The sequence below is a fragment of the Vigna angularis genome, chromosome 2, assembly GCF_016808095.1.
Source record: "Vigna angularis cultivar LongXiaoDou No.4 chromosome 2, ASM1680809v1, whole genome shotgun sequence".
Classification (NCBI taxonomy): Eukaryota; Viridiplantae; Streptophyta; class Magnoliopsida; order Fabales; family Fabaceae; genus Vigna; species Vigna angularis.
Window position 1 is genome coordinate 36,981,430 of NC_068971.1, and position 18,084 is coordinate 36,999,513.

The following is an 18,084-nucleotide window of genomic DNA, read 5'->3' on the forward strand; positions in this document are numbered from 1 at the left end:
CGTCCCTACAACTTATCACATGCAGTTCATCACTTTGCTTTGTCTTCTTCCTCTCTCATGAAAAAGGAAGCCAACAACTTAACTTCCCATAATTTCTTAGACAACTTCAGAAGATGTATGACTTTATGATTTTGGTAGTTCTTAGATATTCTTTTTCCTTATCGTGCTCTACTACATAACATAGTCAACTCAGTGGGAATGATCCATGACGAATTGAATATAATATTGTGCACATGGTATTTCTTCATTACCCTCATTTGCTTTTGCTCTTTCTTATAAAGGGATGGGCAACACTACCAGAAATGAGAAAAGTGGCTACATCTGGATTGCTTCCAAAAAATATAAGAAATAAAAAATTCGTCGGTATTACATGTTTTTCAACAAGTTACCGATGGGCTAAAATCTGCCGATAATTATTGGCGGATATATTCTCCGATTATCCATCGGTAAATCACGAAACAGGTTCAAGTATAGTGGGGAGCATTTGCTTCCCACCACATTCAACCTGAACATACAAGCAATCAAAACCACATAATCCATATATATCCAAGCATCAATCAATCAATGCAATGACATTGAAGTCCATATCATTAAAAACATAATATAATGTCCATAACACAAACATAAAAGTGTTTTTAAACTAAATATGTAAATAAACTAACAAAGTATTTAATAATCATCATAGTTATTAGAATTATTTCCTTTTTCTTCTTCATCCTGTTACTATTGGGGAGGTAGCTAGACTTGGGTGGGTTGTATGGGGAGCGTCGTTGTTGGGACGATGTTAGGATGGACAGAGGCTATTGGACCATAGGTTGTGTGTTTGGAGGCAAGAACCTCGTGACCAAATTTTGGAGACTCTCAAATCGTTGTTTAAGATCATCATAAGCTTGGTCACCACAACCTTGTAATTGTTGTCTCAACTCATCATAACCTTGATCAACACTATTGGATGTAGATGGTTGGTGTTTCAATGTACTTCTTCCAACAGTGTAATGGGCAGCAAGTTTTCCTACCTCATATACTCATCCTTTATTTTTTTCACCGATGACATCCACTCAACATTGTGCCCTAATGATGTCATCGTCATCGATATTTGCTTGTGATGCATCATCAAGAGGCCATGATCTTTGCTCTGATCTGACATGTGAGAGTCTATTGGAAAATTCTTCCTGTTAAAGAAAATGCAAAGTGTCAGTAGATGGAGGAAGTTTAAAAGGAACAAAATAGTACAAGTTTGAAGTTTGTAAAAAAGTTTGCTTACATGTGTCCTTTGAGACCTCTCATCAACAAACTAGTCATATTTCTTTCGTATATGAGTTTGCTGAAACACCTCATCGACGTCCACAACCTGTCTCAGCTTTGCTGCTTGTAAAATTATAGAAATTATATATATATATATATATATATATATATATATATATATATATATATATATATATATATATATATATACACACACACATTAATTTCAAAGTACACAACTTATATCATAATTGATAGGAAATTAATGAAGATTTGTATCATATGAATGTCATGGTCATGACTAGTAATTGAACAACCTGTATACATAACACCACCCCTTTTTGAAGCTTGAGTCCATTGAAAGGTAGACATTTGTTGCGAAATTTTAACGAATTACAATGTGCCAATAAGGAGTTCCAGATGTACTTCCTAACCCAATAAAGGCGTTCTTTTGGATTGCGTGCATCTCTAAATATTTTTGACAGTATGTGAGATGCTTTGTTGTAGAATTCTTTCTTAATTTGAGCTTCATACTGAAATGCTTTAACTAAGCTTATATGGCTATATTTGGATAATGCCTAACCTCTTCTTGGGCCTCCCTAATTGTCTTCATCTCATAACAAAAATGCTCAAATACTTTAACTAAGCTTATATGGCTATATTGGATAATGCCTAACCTCTTCTTGGGCCTCTCTAATTGGCTTCATCTCATAACAAAAACAAATCAGATGCTTTAAATAAGTTTATATGGCTATTGTTCAACATGATGGTTTCCAATTGTTGTTTTCAACTTAATTTTGGTAAGAAAAAATGTCCATTATGCAGAAAAAGGCGAATGACAGTAAGACCCATAGGAGACCACCACTACAAATAAGGTCCTCTAATTCAATTGAAATTCAACCCTAGCTAGCTTGTCAGTCTTATTCTCAGTGGCAACCCTAAAGCCTAAGAACTCTTTGTACTTTTAGTTTGTGACAAGCTTCAAGTGCGGAATTTGGTTCCATGCAGATTGACAGCAGGACAAGCTCCAATTGACTGCCATAACCACCATTTCTTTCTTTTTTTCCCTCTCTGATTTGATGTCATTGCCATCCAAAATTGAGACCATGGCAGGCCCCAATTGGGTTCAAAACCCTTCTTCAAATTCATCATGAGGCCAAATGAGGTTTTTCATTTCATCTGTTTAGGTTGAATCCTATACGTGGCATCCCTATCAATCTCTTCGTCAAAAGTTAACTATAAAATAAACACAAGCCTAAGAACTAATCACTACATTTCCAACTTAAAAGGAACACAATGCTAGTTTCAAAGAATTTGCAACCTCATAACATAACAGAACATGAAAATGAATTTCCAACCTCACAAAAATAGTACACAAAAATGAAATTGTAGGGGTCATGTTTTGCCCTTTTCAGATGGATTCACAAGCAAGGCAAACAATATCAACAATATAAGCCCCATAATGCAACCCAAACATATCACCCATAATAACCCTCGACAGAAACAAATAACTCAATCAAAATCTAACCCAACCAAACACAAAACACATCAATTAGGGCACGACCGAGAAAGGAATAAATGGGCACACTTTATCTCTTAATAAGGCTTTGCTTGATCTTCAATGCACCACAAAAAGGAGGGGGCACGTCTTGAAGAGTACCGAGAGTAGGAGGCACAACAAAAAGCTCTACCAATGATGTACGAGAGGAGGCCATGTGACGAAGGTGTGAAGATGACAAGGTTGCTCAAAACTAAGGTCCCTAGGCTTCAAACGGGGGTTGGAGTGAAGCGTGAAGGCACAAAAAAGGCTGTTGAAGGAAGAGAACACAACACTTAAAATTTTGAGGACATAAAGAAAGTGAAATTGGAGAAGAAAAATCCAAAACGTAAGCCAATTTTGTCAAAGAACTTTCCGACGATATTTAATATAATACTAACAAATATATCTATCGATAAATAAAACAATCACTCCTATAGATAGTTTTGTCAATAACTAACATTTATGAATCTTAGACTATCAATAATAATCCATCGATAATTCTTATTTTTCTTGTAATATCGTGATAAAGCCGTCAGGGGATAACCAGACATGCATGCCAGACGATGTATGGATATAAATGAAGAAAAGAAGTTAACATGGACAGAGGTGGAATTGTGTAACCAACATCTAGATGCCACGCTGCTGCATGCATGATGGTCGTTGAAAAGTGGGGTACATGACTTATAATGTGGAGGTGTAAAATGTCTAAGTCACACTTTTTAAATTCCATATCTTTATTTTTCTTTTTATACCATTTTTTAAATGGGCTAATAGCCCAATTGATGTTTTAACACTCACACACCCCATTTTTCCTTTTCACCCTCTGCATACTAGGCTAATATTCTCATATCCATTTTTAATGTTACACTACATTATCATCTTTAAGAATATCTAGAACTATTTTATAATATTTAATGATATTTAATAACATATAATAATATTTAACGATCTCTAATATTTTTTAATTAAATAATTTATCGTTTATTTAAAATCAATTTATTTATTTTTACTCATTAAACTTGATTTAACATATTTATAATTTTTAATTATGTCTTGTATGCAATAACTATTAAGTGTAGAAATATAAAAAATTATACATATAATAGTTGTAAAAAATGAATATAATAATATAAAACTTGTAACGTCAAAAAAATTATAATAATAATAATAATAATTCGAAGGGTTTTGATTAGGGTTTTAGCTTTTCCAGCACTTGTTCTTCACTGTTTCTTCGAAATCACCGATGTGGACTCTCCGTCGTGTTTCTGTTCCTCTCAGGTAATGCTTTTCTTTCTCAAATCCATTTCCCCTTTTCTCTCCTCTTTTTACAGTGAAAATTTTATACCTTTAAATTATTTCTCTTATGTCGTGGTCATGTCATATTTCAGTATGGAAGAGTTGGAATTAATTTTTTATTGTGCATTGTTTGCGTAGGACCCGAGGGTACAATGTGAGAACTTCTTTTGTCAAATTAGCTCGAACTAACTGTGTGGAAGAAGAGAGTGGTATCACTGAGTCTCATGGAATAACATACGGCGGATTGTTGTTGTCGAATAAGCGTTTTCATTCAGAACAAGGTGCATCACCGGATTTTAATGTGTGGAGACGCGGACTCTCTTCTAGTAGCACCAAAGAGGATGATGATTTGGAGGATGGGTTTTCCGAGCTGGACACACCTGCTGACGATGAAAATGAAATTGGCAATCTTTTAGCTTCTGCTGCCGGCCAATCGGATGACGATAGTGATGAGGAGAATGTCGAGGAGCCTCACAACGAGGTCGATGAGGTGGTCAAGGAGAAAGGAGAACCGCATCGTGGAAGGGTTGAATGTGAACTATTCAATGAGATCTTGAATGCGCCAGGTTTGTCTATCGATGTGGTTGTGGATAACTGGTTAGCAGAAGGGAATGAACTAACCAGAGATGAAGTGTCCCATGCCATGCTTCTTCTTCGAAGGCGAAAGATGTTTGGGAAAGCTCTGCAGGTATTTGAGCTAAGGTTGAATTGTTTGTACATTATGTCTTTTTAATGTTTGAAATTCGAAATTAAATAAATAACTGAAATTGTGATTGATGCTTTCTTATATTTGAGGAAAATATGTTTAATTGGAGAAGACATTTTCTGTTATTGGTTCTTGTTTTCACCTTCAATCCTAATAAAAATTTCCCATTTTTTTGTTTTCAGACTTGTTTTGAGAACAGTAAAAGTTAATTTTCTTTTATTGTTTTCATTTCAAAACTTCGAAAACACAAAAAATAATTGATGTAGTTACAAGTAAAAATAGAAGATGAAAATAGATTACATTATTCAAACCAAATGGGTCCCAATGTTTTCTTACATTCTTATGGTAAAGATGATTCAAGCTGGCCCATCACTTCTAGAAAATGTATTCGTTCCACTCAAAACCCATATCCTATTTTCAATTTTCTAAGTTATCACCAATTGTCGTCTTCCTACTATTCTTTTCATCCTCAATGTCTTCTATTACCATTGCCAAAAATGTGAAGGAAGCACTTAGATAATTGTGGATGGCAGCGGGTTTATACAATTGAAGTTGGCCCTATTGATGAAGTTGATTGTCTCAAGACACAATTAGTTTCAAAAGGGTACGCTTAAGTTTATGACGTCGATGAGTGATACTTTCTTGCCAATGGCCAAGATGACTACTATTTGTCTCTTCTTTGCCATGGTAGCAATTCGTCATTGGCCACTCCATCAATTTGATATCAAAAATGCCTTTTTACATGTAATCTTGCAGAAGAAGTACACATGGAGCAACCTTCTGGTATGTTGCTTAAGGGGAGTCTTGTAAGGTCTGTAAGTTGCACCATTCTCTCTATGGCCTCAAGCAATCACCACATAGTTGGTTTGGTAAATTTAGTTCAGTTGTCCAAACTTTTGGGCTAAAATGCAGTGAAGCAGATCATTCGGTTTTTTATTACAATATCCCTCTTGGGAAATGTATTTACCTAATATTCTATGTTGATGATATAGTCATTATAGGAATTGATGTTGCTGGAATTGCTCAATTGAAGGAGTACTTGTGCAAACATTTTCAAACCAAGGATCTTGGACGTCTAAAATATTTGTTGGGCATTGAGGTAACTCAATCAAAAGATGGGGTTGTAGTCTCCCAAAGGAAATACACTCTTGACATCCTACAAGAGAAAGGCATACTCGACTATAAGCCCATAGATAGTCCTATGGATCCAAATCAAAAACTAATGATGGAAGAAGGTGAATGATTACCTTCAGAAAGATATTGGCAGCTTGTTGGAAAGCTAATTTATCTTACTATTACGAGGCCGAATCTATCTTTTACTATTGGAGTGATTAGTCAGTTTATGTAGGCCCCATGTATTGACCATTGGAATCTCAAAAAGGCTAAAAGGCAAGGTTTGCTATATGAAGATAAAGGAAATGTCCAAGTCTTCGGATATTGTGATGTTGATTATGTAGGCTCCCCCACAGACAGACACTTTGGTTCAAGGTGTTGTAGTGGGCCTAATCAACTACTGAAGCTGAATATAAGGCAATGACATCTCTCCCTTGTGAACTTATATGGGTAAAATAATTTCTGTGAGAGCTTAATTTTTGTGAAGTTCAAACCATGAAGATTTATTGTGATAATCAAGCTACTCTCCACATTACATCAAATCTAGTGTTTCATGAGAGGATTAAACACAGAAATTGATTGTCATTTTGTTCGGAAAAAATTGTTGTCCATGTTAGATGTTAAGATGTGTGTTTCTGTTAATTGGGCTCAGCCCACTCTGTATTAAGGGCATTGGCCCATATCTTACATTATAAATAAACTACCCTATGTGTATGCAAAAGACACAAGGGATATTTTCTCCCAATCTTCTCTATTTCTCACATGGTATCTAGAGCATAGGATTAGTTCCAGCCAACTCCAGTCTCCGGCACACAACATCGCCGTTGTCGCCGTCGTCACTGTCGTCGCTGTCGCCGCCGCAACCGCCGTCGCCGCCACTGTCGCCGGAGTTCCAGAGTCGACCGACCACACCATCGGAATCGTCTCGGCCGGGCGACCACCGTGGTACAAAGATCGCAGCGAACGGACCACCCACCCGCCTCCACGCGCTGCCATAACAGTCACCGACACCGTCACTTCCCGCCGCGCATGCCGGCGCGTCGCCGGAGAGTTCTGTCGCCGATCAGAACCGCCGTGATCGCCTCCTCGTCCTCTTTCTGGATCTGTGGTCGTTGCGTCAATCGGAGCACTTTGGATTTTTAGGGTTTCTCCTTCTCCATGGCATCTTCCTCGTCTACAAACACCTCTATTGGTGGCTCATCTTCTGATCCCTCAATATACACCAATTATGTGAATGTACACTTGTCCATTGACAAGTTAGATGGCACAAATCATGCAACATGGGCGTCCGACATCAAACTTTGGTTGAAGAGTCAGGGGTACTTAGATCACCTTACTCAAAATGTGACTACTGCTACCACAGATGACACTTCCCGCTGGATGAAAATTGATGCTCAGTTATGCATTGTTATAAAGTCCACCATTCACTCCTCACTGAAATAAATGTTTCGATCATATGAAACATGTTCAGAAGTATGGGCACAAGCGAAGTTGTTATACACAAATGACACTCAGCGCCTTTATGGTATTTGTCAGGACCTATTAATTGTTATACATGTCTCTCCTCCATTTCTATTGTGTCAATTCCCAACTATGGGTGATGCCTTCACTCATCCTGGTTGGCGTCAAGCTATGCTGGATGAATTAAGTGCTTTACAGAAAAGTGGAACTTGGGAGCTTGTCCAATTACCATATGGAAAGTCTGTTGTTGGTTGCAGGTGTGTGTATGCTATCAAAGTTGGCCCTGATGGCACTATTGATCGTCTGAAAGCTCGACTGGTTGCCAAAGGCTACACACAAATTTTTGGTTTGGATTATGGTGATACTTTTTCTCCAGTGGCAAAAATGACCTCTGTTCGCCTATTCATTACCATGGCCACTCTTCGCCAATGGCCTCTTCACCAACTTGATGTCAAAAATGCTTTCCTTAATGGTGATTTGCATGAAGAAATTTATATGGAGCAACTGCCTGGCTTTGTTGCTTAGGGGGAGTCATCTGGATTGGTATGTCGTCTTCGCAAATCCTTATATGGCCTAAAACAGTCTCCTCGGGCCTGGTTTGGTAAATTCAGCTGTGTTCAACAATTTGGTATGTCTCGCAGTGAAGCGGATCATTCAGTGTTCTATCGCCACTCAAGTGCTGGATGTATCTACTTAATAGTGTATGTCGATGATATTGTTCTCACAGGAAGCGACTATCTTGGCATCTCTCAGATGACACAACACCTTTGTCATCATTTTCAAACCAAAGATCTTGGCAAACTCCGGTACTTTTTGGGTATTGAAGTAGCACAATCTAACACCGGTATTGTCATATCTCAGAGGAAGTATGCGTTAGACATCTTGGAGGAAACAGGGTTAATGAACTCTAAATCTGTTGAGACACCTATGGATCCTAACATCAAACTCCTACCAAATCAGGGGGAGCCTTTCTTAGATCCTGAACGGTACAGAAGATTAGTTGGTAAATTAAACTATCTTACTGTTACACGTCCTGACATTTCCTTCGCAGTTAGCGTGGTGAGTCAATTCCTAAACTCCCCATGTGAAGACCATTGGGATGCAGTTGTTCGCATACTGAAGTATATTAAAGGATCACCTGGAAAAGGTTTGCTATATGGTCCTAACAACGATACAAAAATCGTTTGCTATTCAGATGCTGATTGGGCTGGTTCCCCTTCTGATAGGAGGTCTACTTCTGGATATTGTGTCTCTATTGGTGGCAACCTGATATCTTGGAAAAGTAAGAAGCAAAGTGTTGTGGCAAGGTCCAGCGCAGAAGCAAAATATAGAGTTATGGCATCAACTACTTGCGAGCTTGTGTGGCTTAAACAATTACTTAGTGAATTGAAATTTGGAGATGTCACTCACATGACACTTATATGTGATAATCAAGCTGCTCTCCATATTAGCTCTAACCCTGTCTTCCATGAGAGAACCAGGCACATTGAAGTTGATTGTTATTTTATTCGAGAAAAAATCATATCCGGAGATATCAAGACTGAGTTCGTTAACTCAAGCAACCAGTTCGTAGACATATTCACTAAGTCCTTACGAGGACCTAGAATTGATTATCTTTGTAACAAGCTTGGAACATATGATTTATATGCTCCAGCTTGAGGGGGAGTGTTAGATGTTAAGATGTGTGTTTCTGTTAATTGGGCTCAACCCATTCTGTATTAAGGGCATTGGCCCATATCTTACATTATAAATAAACTACCCTATGTGTATGCAAAAGACATGTTGAATATAGTGAAAAACTATATATTAGATTAATCTCCCTTGTGTTAAATACGCACATAGAGTTCTCTATTTATAATAGAAGAAATATGGGCTAAGCCCAAAATACAAATGAGAAATAATAACAAACTAACTAAAAGATAAAAGATATAATATATCTAACACTCCCCCTCAAGCTGGAGCATACAAATTGTATGAACTAAGCTTGGAATAGATGAACTCAAACTAGATGATTTGTCTTCAAGAGTGTGAGGCAAACATAAATGGACTAACAGCAGCTTGTGAAACTTCAATTTCAAAAGTGGATGAAGGAAAGTCGTGGTGGACAATGACAAACTGCAAGGACTGATTTCCAATCAATGATGGATGAGTGACGGGATCAACAGTGGTAGCTGAAAGCTAAGAGCTACAAAACTGCAAGGACTACACTAAATCCTCATTAATGATGGCTGGGTGACGGGTACACTAAATCCTCATCAATGATGGCTGGGTGACGGGATCAACAGTAGTAGCTGAAATCTACAAAACTGCAGGGACTACACCCATATATATGTGACTTGCAGTGTCTTGGAAACGTAATCCCCCTTAGTGTGAACGGCAGAAATGTGGAATATCACAGTTGCTGGACCACTAAAACAGAAACAAAATACTAAGCTATAATGCTGAAATAAAGGCATCAAAGATCCAAAGATTAGAGGTCCAAAATTCTTTGCTGGACAACCCCCAAGTGGTGATACTTAGCAGTGTATCACAAGAAGATTGGGCTAACTCTAGCCCAAGAAGAACTGACGCAGTTGCGTCTGTCTGAGGCGGTAGCGACTGCAGCGGCGGTTGACTGCTATAAAACTGTAGGGACTAAATTGCCATCACTGACTGATGGGGCCTGTAGTGGCTGGAAGCGACAAAACTACAGGGACTGCCATCACTAACTGATGAGGTGATGGGGGCCTACAGTTGTTGGAAGCATACGGCGCCTGGACAACGGCAAACGACGCCTGGACAACGGCAAACGGTGCCGGACAGCGGCAAACGGTGCCGGACAGCGGCAAACGGTGCCGGACAGCGGCAAACGGTGCCTCGACAGCGGCAAACGGTGCCGGACAGCGGCAAACGGTGCCGGACAGCGGCAAACGGTGCCGAATAGCGGCAAACAGTGCCGAACAGCGGCAAATGACGCCTGGACAGCGGAAAAACGATGTCGGACAGCGGCAAACGGCGCCTGGACAGCGGAAGACGGTGCGGACAAACGAAGATGGCAGCAATGGCTGCTCTGAGGGTCTGAACAGAGAGAGGAGGTCCAGACGACGGCTATGGAGGTGTCGCGGAGACTTTCTGGTGGCCAGAGGGCGGCGCGTGAGCTGTACGCGCCTGTTCGTAGCGAACATAGAAGTGGCACGTGGGGAAGAATCAGACGCCGGCACCAGTGGGATTGGCCGTCGCTCGAGGAGACGCTTCAGATCTGCTGGTCACCGGTCGAAACTGTGATGGCGGCCGGTGGCCGGCGACAGACTGGCCGGAAAGAAGCGCTGCGTGGAGGCGCGTGACTGACAACTGGCTCTCAAAACCGGCGTGGTTGGCCGTCGCTCGAAGAGACGGTCCAGATCCGCAGGTCACCGGCTAAAACTGTGGTGATGGCCGGCGGTGGCTGGCAGCGGAAAGCGGCAATGGTCGACGGCAGAGGCGACTGGCTGCACTGAGAAGAAGAGAAAATGGACTGCCGACTGAAACTGTAGGAGCTGTCGGCGGCCATGGCGGCCGGCCGCCGGCAGACAGCAGAGACCACTAGAAGAGGATCAGAGAACCTGCTCTGATACCATGTTGAATATAGTGAAAAACTATATATTAGATTAATCTCCCTTGTGTTAAATACGCACATAGGGTTCTCTATTTATAATAGAAGAAATATGGGCTAAGCCCAAAATACAAATGAGAAATAATAACAAACTAACTAAAAGATAAAAGATATAATATATCTAACAAGACACAAGGGATATTTTCTCCCAATCTTCTCCATTTCTCACAGTCCAAAGAAATTTGCACTGAGTTTGTGGATCAAATGACCAACTTGCAAATATGTTCACCAAATCCTTAAGGGACCTCAGGTTGAGTTCATTTGTTCCAAGCTTGGTACATACAATTTGTATGTTTCAACTTGAGGGGGAGTGTTAGAATAATTGTATCTATGTATCATCATTAAGCCTACGTAGGTTGTAGTGTGATAGACAATTTATTAGTTATGCCTATAGTTGTACCGAGTTATGCACCTAGATGTCGATTACAGTCCCTTAATCTTCCATGTACTCTTGTATCAGTTTGTCATTATAAATAGAAGATTATGAGAGGAATCTCTCAAACCCCCAAAATATATTTCTTTGTTTTTAATCTTAAAATATTGTTCACTGTTTACTTACTATTTCTTAATGATCAGTTACCTTATTTTCTCATCTCATGATTTGTTTTCTATTTAGTTGAGTTATAATTAGAGTATGACCAATGGTTGGTGGTGCTCCAAGATTAATGATATAAACATATCTTTCCAATGCATAATACAACAAAATAGGCAAGATAGTGTAAATTCAAAGTCTCCATTTTTTTATCCTCTCTGGTTGCCTAAGTTTTTGTGGAATGTAAATCTTTCCTACAATTTTAGGCATTTGGTTGGAGGAAAACTCTTTCTATGGCATAAAGCCCGTGGCATTATTAATTGGTTTTCACATTAACAAATATCTTAATAGATGGGAAAACTTTGTTACATAATTCTTTGTTGATTTTGCTTTTGTGTCCTTAGTTATCTATTGTGTTCTTTTGTTTGGAAGAATTTCTTGGTTCCATTGTGTTTGTAATGTGTTTCTCTATCTCAAGAAATATCTTGTTTCATGTTGAAAAACAAATACTAATAGGTCAGGGCACAAGTATTATGCAACTAGTACAAGTCCATCCCATAAAACAATCCTTAAGTTTTATGTCTTCTAATACAATAGGAATTACAATGTTCTAAGGTAACAATATTTGTTCCAATACGTCCAAAAGTTTCATATTGCTTAGAAGTCAAAGCTAAGTGTAGCTTATATGTACTTCCTTAATCCAAGAAGGTTTTCTTTAAGGACAAAACTGAGATGGAAACATCAAACTCCAAAGACGGCAATTCTTTGATTATGGTAATTGACTTTAATCATGCTGGTCGGAACATTAACAAATACTCTGGAACAAAAAGAAGAGTTTAAGGTCACTCTTAGATAAAGCTCTCGGCTGAGGGAGCTCAGTACACCTAAAATTCCAACAACAAATAAGAATCTAGGTTAAGGGCATCTTATATACATTTTTCTCTCATAATGAAATGAAACGTCTTTTAAGGATAAAACAATCATAAAAAGTAACGAATTTCAAAGCAGACAATATCCTTAGATCCAGTGATTTAATTTTTTTAGTGGTTGAGGTTGGAATGACACTAAATTGGTAACTTCTAATTATTTTAGTTTATTTATATTTAATTTGTGAAAATTTTTCAGGGTTTATAATATTCCCGGGATCAGATTTGGTATCCAGTTCCTTCAACAATGATTATTTGTGCATGGTTCAAGTTTTGGCAAATAATTGCTTGAAAACATTTTTTATTCTGTTCCTCTCAGATTATTTTTACATACTAAGGTTGGTGTTGGATAAAATTAGCTTTGTAGCTTATCTTTTGGATTTTGAGCTTTCTTGCCCACTGGCTTGTCACCCAGTGCTTTTTAGACTTGATTTTTTATCTCTCTCCCATATGAGCTCTTTTTCTTTCACGAATTGTCCCTTTTTATTTTTCTCCCACAAAATTAGCCATGGAATTAGAATACTCTTCCTGTTGCTGCAGATGAAACATGAACCATTCCTGGTTTTACTTGAACTTTTTACTTTTTTAATTTTATTATTCTTACTATTATTATTTGTATTCCTTCTTAGAATTCAGGCCAGCAGGCGAGTAGGAAGATTCATGCCTTGTATGTTGATTAGATGCAAATGTTTATAATAATTTGTTCTTCTGTTGAGAATGCAAACATTCTTTGGTTCATATTTTCACCAATTCATTTGATATAATTGTTGTTTCATTGCTCATTTTTCTAGAAATGCATTCTATATATGTTTCTGTTCAAATAACTCGTAATTAGCAACTTAACGTGGTTTTAAATTGTGCCCCACAAGTACGATTGCAGTTGCAATATTATGGTTTTGAAGGTCTCTTCTACTTTAATTTTAAACATTCATAATTAGACATATTTTCTTTATACATTTTCTAGCTTACAAAAATGTGGTAATGCAAATTTTAATTTTAATTTTTCTTTTTATGATTCAATATGTAGCTCTCAGAGTGGCTCGAGTCAAAAAACCAGGTTGAGTTTCTTGAAAGAGATTATGCTAGTCGCATTGATTTAATTGCCAAAACACGTAGCCTAACTAAGGCAGAGGCATACCTTGAGACTATTCCAGAATCTTGTAGCAGAGAGATGATGTATCGAACTTTATTGTTGAACTGTGTTGGTCAGAACAATGTGAAGAAAGCAGAGGAAGTTTTCAGTAAACTGAAGAATTTGGACTTGCCTGTTACAGTATTTGCATGCAACCAGATGTTACTTTTGTATAAGAGGAATGACCAGAAGAAAATAGCTGATGTGTTATTATTGATGGAAACTGAGAATATCAAGCCTTCTTCTCTTACTTACTCAATCTTAATAGACACAAAAGGCCGGTACAGAGATATTGATGGAATGGATCTAATTGTTGATAGAATGAAAACAGATGGCATTGAACCAGACATCAAAACACAGGCTGTTTTGGCTAGGCATTACATCTCAGCTGGGCTTCAAGATAAAGCGGAAGCCTTATTGAAGGAGATGGAAGGTGAAAACTTAAAACAAGATCGGTGGCGATGGCAAATTTTACTTCCCCTCTATGCAAACCTTGGAAAGGTGGATGAAGTGGAAAGAATTTGGAAGTTCTGCGAGACAAAACCTCGGTATGATGAGTGTCTAGTGGCAATTGAAGCCTGGGGAAAGTTGAATAAAGTTGATGAAGCAGAGAATGTTTTTGAGACAATGGTAAAGAAATTTAAGCTTTCTTCCAGGAACAGCTCTGTACTACTGAAGGTTTATGCAAATCATAAGATGATTACGAAGGGTAAGGATCTTATTAAGCGAATGGGAGAGAGTGGGTGCCGAATAGGCCCACCGACCTGGAATGCTATAGTGAAACTCTATGTCCAAGCTGGGGAAGTGGCGAAGGCAGACTCTTTTCTTAAGAGGGCAGCCCAGCAGAGCCAGATGAAGCCAATATTTTCCACTTACTTATCTATTTTGGAGCAATATGCTAAGAAGGGTGATGTTCATAATTCAGAAAAGATTTTTTATAGAATGAAAGATTATCATTCTAGAGCAACGATGTACCAAGTTTTATTGAATGCCTATATAAATGCAAAGGTTCCCGCCTATGGGATTAGAGATAGGTTAAGAGCTGATAACATAAAGCCCAATAAAACTTTGGCAAACCAGTTGATTCAAGTTGACGGATTTAGGAAGAATCCACTCTCCGGTTTGGTTGACTGAGGAAGCCAGCAGATACCTATGTAAGTGTTGTTTCTACTCATACGGTGCAATTGCTGTTAGTCAATAAAGATTAGGTTAATTATCTTCGATTTGAAATTTTTATGAAAGACTTTTCTTTTGCAGGTATTTTTGCAGACATCTTATGCTATTGCGTAATGGGGTATTTGTCTTACATATTTCAAATTTTGGTTGAAACTAACCTTTTGAAAGGTGCTTGATTATAGCAGTTGTGCTGTGTTATTAAAGTCTTTTGGAACTTGAATAGATCCTGATTTGCTACATGTTTAGCATAGGAGCGATGGAGTAGCAGAATTGTCCCAGCCCAGCTCGTTTTGAATTCTAACCAATTTTATGAATGTAAATCGCACATTTGTAAACAAGGGTTGTTAGATGCAACTTTTCAATATCTTCCTCTCACTTCTATCAAGGTAATGCTAATAAATTGGAGAGAAAAATCAAACATATAATAATTTACTAATTTACAATGTGAAAGTTTTAAGAAACCATAATGGTAAGGTGGAGGGACAAATTGACAAAATTTATACTGCAAGAAACTCAGAAAATTCAAAGTAACGCATGCGTTAACATTCAGATTTGGAAAAACAAAAAGTCTTGAAGAATAAATTGACACAAACAAAAAGAAAAATGTATATGTGAACTATCAAATATTTATTTATCATGAAAAAAAATTAAAGATTATATTAATTTATTTTTTAAATTTGAGAATTAAAGGTTTGAAACACGATACAAATGTGTCGGAAAAGCATATATCTAAAACTAAAACTAATCATACTATATCATCATACTAATGAATTAAACTTTGGATCATATTTGTGACACAAAAATGAAAGTTTCATAATCGACACTCCTCCTAATAAAATATCCGTGATAGAAATATTATAGTCTAAAATAGATTAAATGTTAAATGCTTGCATAAAGTAACCGGTGATAATAATATTACCTTCAATCAACATTAATGAAGTTGAAAACAATGATGACCTAAGTTTTTTTTTTCTTTTCAAAATTGTTGAATATGCTAATTATGATTTCTAAAAATAATTAAAGTAGATCTGATTGATAAAAGATATTGTTGAAAAATACTCATACTTTTTAAATCATGTCATAATAATGTGTTATTTTTACTGAAGTATTAAATTTGTTAATAGTCTTTTATTTTAATTAGGAAAGGTTAAATCTTCACCTCTTCTAAATAAATGCTCTTGTGAGAAAGTTAAATGAAAATTATTTTTTTATAAATATAATTTATCTAAGATTTAATATCTCTTTTGCGCTTAATATTTATAGCAATTATTTAAAAAAATTTCAATTTTTTTATTCAATGTGATCCAATCTTAATTAGAATGTGTCTTGTTACAGGATGGTAACTTAGTAAAGTGATTAAGTTATGTTTATGGAAGAGGAATAAAATTCATATACTAAACTCTGTATACTATATATATATATATATAAATCATATCATAATAATATGCTAGTTTTACGAAAATCTTTAATTTGTTAATATTTTTAATTTTAACTAGGAAAAGTTAAATTTTCACCTCTTTTATATAAATGTCTTTAGGAGTTAAAAATATTTTTGTTCCTTAAATTTTATATAAAATTAAATTTTGTAATTGTTTTAAACCTTTAATTCTCAAATTTAAAAAATAAATTAATATAATCTTTTATTTTTTTTTCATGATAAATTACGTTCTAGAATAACATTTCAAACAGTTGAAAAGAGACACATTTTAATGTTATATTTTAAGGATTAAAAAAATATTTATGTTTTCGTAATAAAATTGAATGAAAATTATTTTCCAAAAACATAATTTATCTAAGACTTAATATACCTTTTGATCTTAATATTTATAACTATTATTCAATGTCTTTTTTAATTTGTTTACTAACGATCTAATAATCTTTAACAAGATGACAAAAATACTGGATAAAATCTACAATTGATAGTTGGTATCCACAAATATTTATTATCACGGATAACAAATATTTTATAAATAAGTTGAGTGTAGATATGATATTACCTGTACATGTACATGTAAGTATTAATTATTAGAAAAACTTAAATTTAAAATTAAATTTATTTCTTTACTAAGTTAAATTTTATTAAAAATAAAATTAATTTATATTTTATTATTGTTAAATTTAATTTAAATTAAATTTTAATTTATATTTAATTTAACTTATATTATATTTTATACTTTTTAATTTTTATTTTAAAAATTTATAAAATATTATTTTTTAAAATATTTGTGTGTTGTGGATTTTAAAATACTTGCATGATAGACACTATTCGTATTTAATTTTTGTCATCTTTAATCTCTAGATCAATTTAATTTCTAGATCAATTTTAATGTTATTGGAGTATGATCACTTGACATTTATGTTTATCTAAAAGAAATAATATTTATATTAAGTCATTATTTTAATTATATGTTTTAATAAATAATGAGACCACATTAGATAAAAAAAATGAAAAATTAATTAAAATAATGAAACCAAAACAGTGTTAAACCTTTATTTAAAATGCAATCTTTCAAAACATAAACTAAACATTAACAAACTCTTTCTTAACCTCAAATTTTCTTTTAACCAAATCTTTATTGTTAAATAATTCTCTAACTATTTGGAGGTAAGAAGTTGTTCTTGCATGAGCCGATGTATCTGGCAAAGATATCCCTTCATCACAATCTCTACAATCTTTCTACACTACCATGTATTTATCCTTCAAGTCTTCTATTCCTGTCATCAAAAAGAGAATATCACATTCAATACTCAAGTTAGTATTTGGTTCAAAGCTCTCTTATTAATGAAAAAAAAGTGAATAATAAATTATTATTAACATGCTATTTATAATGTTTATCTTGTTGATCATGAGTCCATTCTAATAAATTACAATTTATGAGTTCATGAGTTACAATTTATGAGTTCATTGGTTCTTAAGTTCAATGACTAAATTATCTGTTAAGTGAAACTTACTTTTGGGTTTCAACATCTTATTTCCGATGTAAACTCTCAAATATAGTTAAGCCATACAGCTCAGTTGGGAGGATCAATAGGTCTCTGTCTCCATCCTTTATGAAAGATTTGTTTTGGTGCAATATTGAAATATTGAACCTTCCTCGTAACGAGACCAGATTCAGTTTGAATGATCAGAAAACAAAACGTCCCAACTCAAACAAGAAAAAAAGAAAACATGATCACGTGCCTTAGAGAATTAGATTCTGTTCTAGGAACATTCTCCAACTCTCAGGGAAGATTCATAATTAGGAACAGTCCACAACGTTGGAAGCGGATTCATAATCAGAATAGTTCCACAATCAAGGGAAGATTCAACTTCATGTCTTAAAACC

At 35.8% G+C, this 18,084-nt stretch overlaps 1 protein-coding gene and 1 long non-coding RNA gene across 2 annotated transcripts; one reads left to right on the forward strand and one right to left on the reverse strand.

Annotated features, from left to right (window-relative positions):
• Positions 1-578: 578 nt before the first annotated feature.
• Positions 579-13,715, reverse strand: LOC128195501 (uncharacterized). Its single transcript, XR_008247121.1, has 3 exons — positions 13,589-13,715; positions 1,265-1,365; positions 579-1,172 (listed from the first exon to the last, which is right to left on the reverse strand). It is a non-coding gene; the product is annotated as an uncharacterized LOC128195501 (long non-coding RNA).
• Positions 3,963-15,122, forward strand: LOC108329688 (pentatricopeptide repeat-containing protein At1g80270, mitochondrial). Its single transcript, XM_017564026.2, has 4 exons — positions 3,963-4,063; positions 4,220-4,769; positions 13,478-14,736; positions 14,840-15,122. Exons 1-3 carry the CDS (start codon positions 4,029-4,031, stop codon positions 14,714-14,716), a joined length of 1,824 nt encoding a protein of 607 aa, XP_017419515.1. The 5' UTR covers positions 3,963-4,028; the 3' UTR covers positions 14,717-14,736; positions 14,840-15,122.
• The last annotated feature ends 2,962 nt before the right edge of the window (positions 15,123-18,084 follow it).

Excerpts from the sequence above, each read along its gene's own strand:
- LOC108329688 (XM_017564026.2), top strand. The coding sequence starts at position 4,029 with ATGTGGACTCTCCGTCGTGTTTCTGTTCCTCTCAG. Across the intron at positions 4,064-4,219 it reads CGTGTTTCTGTTCCTCTCAG|GACCCGAGGGTACAATGTGA; the intron begins GTAATGCTTTTC and ends TTGTTTGCGTAG. Across the intron at positions 4,770-13,477 it reads TGTTTGGGAAAGCTCTGCAG|CTCTCAGAGTGGCTCGAGTC; the intron begins GTATTTGAGCTA and ends TTCAATATGTAG.